This window comes from Marmota marmota, unplaced genomic scaffold, assembly GCF_001458135.2.
Source record: "Marmota marmota marmota unplaced genomic scaffold, marMar, whole genome shotgun sequence".
Taxonomy (NCBI): domain Eukaryota; kingdom Metazoa; phylum Chordata; class Mammalia; order Rodentia; family Sciuridae; genus Marmota; species Marmota marmota.
The window spans coordinates 16,805,818-16,812,215 of record NW_025999999.1 but is presented as its reverse complement, the minus strand read 5'-3'; the positions used below and the strand labels follow the sequence as shown (position 1 = coordinate 16,812,215).

General features: G+C 48.7%; 1 protein-coding gene across 22 annotated transcripts in view; it reads right to left on the bottom strand.

The window, feature by feature from the left end:
- The window catches only part of Tcf7l2 (transcription factor 7 like 2), a 180,815-nt gene that overhangs the window by 30,848 nt on the left and 143,569 nt on the right, over positions 1 to 6,398 (bottom strand). The window contains exon 1 of one of the 22 annotated variants that reach the window (XM_048807346.1): positions 5,147 to 5,731. The exons of 20 other annotated variants lie outside the window; for them this stretch is intronic. In XM_048807346.1, coding sequence (XP_048663303.1) covers positions 5,147 to 5,269 — 123 coding nt within the window. In that variant the 5' untranslated portion in view covers positions 5,270 to 5,731. Of the gene's footprint in view, positions 1 to 5,146; positions 5,732 to 6,398 lie in introns of those variants that run through there. One more of the 22 variants, XM_048807347.1, reaches the window with a different exon arrangement.

The window sequence follows — 6,398 nt, the reverse complement described above, 5'->3', positions numbered from 1 at the left end:
GGGGGGTGGGAGGTTAAGACATTCACTAGGATGCTTCTGCTTCCCCAATACAAACATGCAGTATTAGGACCCAGCAGGATTCTGATAATAAAAACTCTATATGTGGTCAGTTCTGAGCTTCCAAGAAACTAAAAAACTCAAAAAAACTGAACTCATTAAGTGACGCAAACAATATCTATTTAAAAGAAGCCCCAAATCCTCACCTGACTTCAAATTAGTAGGGCTTTCTGCTTTCTACCTGGAGAAACTGCTATTTCCAAAGCAAAGCCCTCCCCTGCTCTGTTCATTAAGTTCCATGGGTTTTGAGCATTGAATAGTTAAATCATAAAGAAAAGGTCCTTTAACGGCCCTCAAAGCACACAAAGCCTTTCGACTGGAGTATTCACAGAACTACAGTGGGGGGAGTGGGAGGGGCAGCCCCTATGGCTGACCTTTGACCTTTTGAGAACCCTTAAGTGTAGTGTTCTGCAACTTGGCCATGCCACCCTCATCGCCCAGCGCCCACACACCCGCCAAATGCTACTCATAAATTGGGACTTGGCAAGTAAAAGATTGATTAAGGCCCTTCCCCATCCCTCTGCCAGCCCCCTCTAACCCCAGCCCCTCAACCTCCCATAACTAGGGGCAACCTGAAGGGAATGAAAGCTTGCCTTTCACCTCCGCAACCTATTAATCAACGGACACTGAAAACAAATAGAGCCATTGCTAGCGGGTCTCTCCACCGGCCTCCTCCTCAGCACCCCACCCCCTGGCTCTCTCTTTCTTCAGAAGAAAAATGGGGCCAGAAAGTGCCTTGGAGCCCAGCACAATAAAACAAAAGCCACACAGAGGAGCATTTGTCAGCCTCTTGCCCTCCTCGGGTGGATACGGAAGGTCTTCAGTGGTCTTAAATTACGAGGGGCTGGTAAGGGCTTTGGGAAGGGCCACTGCTCACTCCGGGTTTACATAAAAAATGGGTTTATAGTTTATCCGTGCATTTTTCCAGATGCCGTCTATTATGGCAGCACTGAGGCCAATGGCGACTAGTAAAACGTTAATAGACGTCTCACGTCACTGCAGCCACAGAGGCTGGGGAGGAGGAGGGGCTGGGGTGACAGAGGAGGGGTGCTGCTTCTCAGTCATCCACAGCCCTCTGGTGATGCAACCCGTCCTGCTTTGGCCAGGCTCTGCAACAGTGGGTGGTGCGACAGTCAGTCAAGGTGGCCCTCCTACCCAGCAAGGGGTCCCCCAATGCTGGGCAACCCCCTTGGCCACTGGAAGCACCACAGCGGGGGATGCAAGCAACCTGTAGGAGGCCAGCGTAGGTCTCCACCCGCCCAACACTCCCAACTGCTCCATGGACAGAGGCAAAGGCTGGCAGGGGCTCCTTCCGGGCCCCAGGTGGGCTTCCTCTCAACAGGGCTGCCTCCTCCATCCCTTTCCTCTCTGCCACCGGAGACACCCAGGGCAGGGTCCCCCCGCCCCCCAACACACACAGCTTCAGCTAATGGGGCTTTGTATTTTTTTTTTTAATGACAAAATGTCAATTGATAACTACTGTTGAAAATAATAATATAAGAGGAAAGCTTTCTCCAGGTTTGAATTTTTACTTAAAGAAACAGGTGGGAAGAGAAGAGATCTACCATGAGCTGCAGAAATGAAACGTTCCCCTGCCGCGGCAGCGCTCCGCCTGCACCTCTGGCCACCAGGTGCCGCAGACAGTGCCCACCAGTCCAGGCTACATGGCTCCATCTTCACCACCCAGGGGCCTGCCAGGAAGGTGCTGCCTATTTGGTTTTAAAATTATCTATGGCTGGCTCCCCCCGCCCCTTTGGATCAAATCCATTCCAACAGCAAGAAGAGGAAGGGTGAATTCTCCCTGCCATTTGGGAAATTCTGCAGGCTCATAGTTTCTCATAGACTCACAGAGGCAGTAACATTCTCCTCCAGAGGAAATGACTGAACAGGCAGGCAGGAGAGGATAAACGGGCAGTCGGTTTTCATCCAAATTCTCACGCACACGCATATACGGAGAACTAACTCGAACCATCTTAAGTCCCTGGGATGGGGGCAGGGGCTTCTAAAATACGGTCACCCAGCTGGGCACATGCCAAGCAGACCACCAAGCGATGAGGGCCTAGAAGGTCAAGTTCAGCTCCTCTTAACGACCTTTCCAAATTCTCACCAGGGAGGTGGACAGCAGTGGAATAGGGCTGGAGGTGTCGGGGTGGGCACATGAGGGGGGCATTCAAATCCGGAAGATGTGCTCCAGCTGCTGAGCTCTGTGCAGACGGCAGCCAAGGCCCAACCAGCCAAGCTGTGCTTTCACAGGCTCTTGAACAATTACTTCCAGTTAAGTTCATTAAGCATAATTTATTTCCACTCATTCTCATTTATTTTCCAATAAAAAGAAAGCATCCCATTGTGCCTTCCCCAACTAACTCTTAAAACACTTGTGAGCTTAAGTCTAGGCCCGCTGGTCCAGTTTCACCCCTGGCCAGCCGGTTTCCAGAGCTTCTTTCCTGCCGGCCTCTCTCCAGTGGCATACCTCTGCACCAAACTTTGCAACCCAGAGGTCAGCAAGAGGGTGCACCACAGGGTCCACTGACTGTCCTAATCCTCTACCAGGCCACGGCGATGAAGGACCAGCCACTTCACCCATAAGTAATTTCCCAGGAATTTGCAACCTCCTCCCTCCCTCCAAATATTTCTCTACTACTTGGGTATTAAATGATTAGTGTTAGCATAATCAATCTTGTTGAGCATCCGGGTTTGCAGAAAATGTTTGGGAACTGGGTAAGAGGGTACAGCTGTTTCTAGGAGATCTGATTTTCAAAACAGAACCAGGGATAAACCTAACCTATTCCAAATGAAGCACTCCAAAAGCCCAAATTTGAAACGACTTTTAAAAATAATAATGATTTCCAGTCCCCACCCTACAGCAAACACAACAACCCCAAACCTAGAGATTCCTAAGTATGATGGAAGGAAATCACCAATTTTGATTGAGAGGAAATTTTAAGCCGGTAAGGGTTCTTATATCCTGGGAGTTCAGGAAAATAGTATTAAGCAGAATCCGACACTACCTTCCTAACTGACACGTAAGAACAGCTGCTAAAATGTCTTTTATTGTTCTCTTGAACCCTGGGCCTAACTTTTCAATCTTAGTCTGTATTTGGAAATCATGCCTGCTCTGTGGAGCCGGACACAAGCTCAAGAAACAGCTATTTCCTTCAGAGATGAAGCACATTTTCTCTCTAGACAAGAGCAGGTAAACTTAGAGGAGGAACAGATATTTCATTTATGGGCCCCAAAAGTGCAAATGCCCAAACCCTGGGATCTCAGCAAGAGGTCAGTAAACCGTGCTCTACTGCTGCATTCTGCCTGTGAGGACCCCAAATACGGGCATCCGTTAAAGGGCATGACAGTGTTGGAAGATGACAGTGTTGCCACCAGGTCAGCAGGGCCAAATGTGGTTGTTGGAAGTTCAAGGTCAGGAGGGAATGACGGAGGCAAAGTTCAATTTTTAAGAATACTCAAATGTGTGCAGAAACACGTAATCTGCAGGGCATGTCAGGATGTCATCACATTCCACTGCAGAAGGAAAGAATTCCATTACATAGCTCAGCCGGGCCCCCCACCAACTCCAAACCACCAAGGGGAGGCCCTGTTGCTTCCAGAAAACACAGATGCAGCAGCCTGTTGTGACAATACAAAGATCATGATATCTGTATCGCTGGAGTCGGGAATTCACCCACTGAAAGCAACTCCCTTCTCGGAAGATGTCAAGAATGGAGATTTATCCTCCCAAAGCAGCAGGACAGCTAGTAAGTAACCCAAAGCCATTTCACTAAACAAGGGCCTAGGACCCCTCGGAAACCTTGAAATGGGCTGATGCTGGGTGTGAAATCTGCGGTAACCAGTCTGCACTGCACTCAGAATGAACTAGAAAGCTGAGCACAACCAGAGAGGAAGACTTTACACCTGTCCTTGCTTTGCACTCAATCACCTGCCACTCTGGGCTTTAAAAATGTTCAATATGGGCTGCGGTTGTGGCTCAGCGGTAGAGCTCTCGCCTAGCACGTGCGAGGCCCTGGGTTCGATCGTCAGCACCACATAAAAATAAATAAATAAATAAAGGTATTGTGTCCAACTAAAAAATAAATATTAAAAAAATGTTTAATATGACATGTAGGACTTAATTCACAATTCTGAAAACATTATGGATTCTCACAGTCTGTGATGTATTTCATTCCTTCTCCCCCCCAAAAGTGGATCTGAACTGGTCAACCACTGCAAATATTTCTGTTTGGACGTTCAACAACAAAAATTTTACTACTTTCATTAGTCACATAAAGATAATAAAATAGTTGGCTCTAAATTAAAGAGAATTCCCTTCCTGCTTTAGGCAAATGATTTGACTTGACCATGGAAGAGGACGGTGTCTTTACTCCCAACCTGGACTGGGCAGCGCCTCCTTCCCCAAACACCAGAGTACAGCGAGCTGTCCAGCAGTGCCGTGGGTCTCCCAAACACACTGTTTTATTAAGTTCAGAAAATACGGACACCACCAGCATCACCAGAACCCGGCAAGGCCGACGTCTACATTTGGAGATGGAAAATAAATACAACCAAAGACCGTCCCGGCAAGTGGGCATTCAGCGTGACAGCAGCCCCGCCACTGTGAGAGCCGGGAGCGTGAGACCTTCTCAAGCTCCGAAAGCGTGCCCCTCGATGAGGCAGGCCACTTCCCCTTCTCCCTCTTGCAGGGGAGCCCACTCTGGTGGGTGAAGGGGGGACAAAACGATGTGTTAGAAGAAATCTCCAGCCCTGCCACCCCTTCCCAAACTCCAGCCTGCCAGACTGGAAGGAGGGCGATGAAAGTCAGACTCTCTCCTCCCCATCTTTTTTTTAACCCTTTCTCTCCCTCTCCAAAAAAAGGTGCTGTGAAAAGGACACAGGGAAAGGACTCAGCCCGAAGTGACCAGGGATTCTCATCCCTGCCCCCCTACCGCCATCGGATTTATTTTTAATTAAAGAAAAAAAAAACTTATTTAAGAAAGAAAAGAAAGCATAAGTTTAGTGGTAAAGACCATGAGTGTGGTGACACACACAGACACACTACACACACACACACACACACACACACACACACACCGCTACTCACCCAGCAATTCAAATTGAGGTGCCAACCGCCCAACTGCTGCAAGAGAGAGACCCCGGAGGCCACTGTGCCCCCCTTGCCACTCAAATCCTCCATCCCCACTAGAACTGCATCCCTGGGGTACATAACAGCTCGGGTTTCCTTCTCTCCACCTCTGAAAAAACTTTCCCTGTACCTTCACGATGGGCCTGGGCCAGCTTTTTTTTTTTTTTTTTCCCTCCCTCCTGGCTTTTCTCACTTTCCTTTCTCCTCCCGGCTTCCCCTCCTTTTATACCGCTCACTGAAAGAGCTGGAAAAAAACATCTTAAAAGATGGAGAAGGCTCCAGATTTCTGGCCAGATACACTCAAAATGCTCCAAGTTCTCCACTCATGTTGCCTATAATTACTTTGCTAACTCTTCCCCCTGCATACCCATCCCTAAGAAATTTTTAAAATTTAAAAAACTACCAATAATCAAACTCAACTGATTGCAGATTAAAAAAAAATTTTTTTTTAAACTCCTTCTAGTTCCTAATCTTTAATAGGGCAGAATCCATGAAGGATTAGGCGGAAGGCCCATTTTCCCCAGCCAGCTCAGGGCACCTAAGAAAAGTCCCCCTCCCTCACCCGTTACCTTGGGCAGCAGGGACAGAGCTGCCGCTAAGAGTAGCAAAGAAATTACGGTCAGCCATGAGGGAAATGATCAACCGGATGCGGTAGGCAGGCACTTTATCTGCAAGATTGTCAAATCCCTCATAACAAATTTCTTAGGGAAAGGGCTGCGATGGGAGAGGGGGAGGGAGGAGGAAAGTATATTTTCTTGTCACAGTGACACGGAAGTGACACTTTGCAGGGCCTCGCCTGCAACTCGTAAGCACCCTCTCTTCCTTCCAGAGTGAGAGATTCTGCCTGAAAGGTTTTCAACTGACCTCCCTGGAAGCAGGAGCGACCAGGCTTCCTGCGCTCACTGGCATTGCGAGAGTCGGACCTTTGACCAACTCCTTTCTTGGCTGATGAGTTTTGTGAGCTGTCCCCAGAAAGAGCAGGAAGAGAAGGAGGAGTAAAGAGGGCAGCAGAAGAGGAGAGGAGAGGGGAGGCAAAGGCAGAGATAGGGAGGCGTGGGGGAATCCCATAAACCCAACTTACTTTTCCCGGGGCTCTCATAGGATCCAGGGCTGGGTACATTCGTGTGGGTTTAACTTAATTTGAGTTGAGACCCTGAGACATCACAGGCCTGAAATCGTCTTTTACATGCAGCGAGGCGGGGGTGGGGGG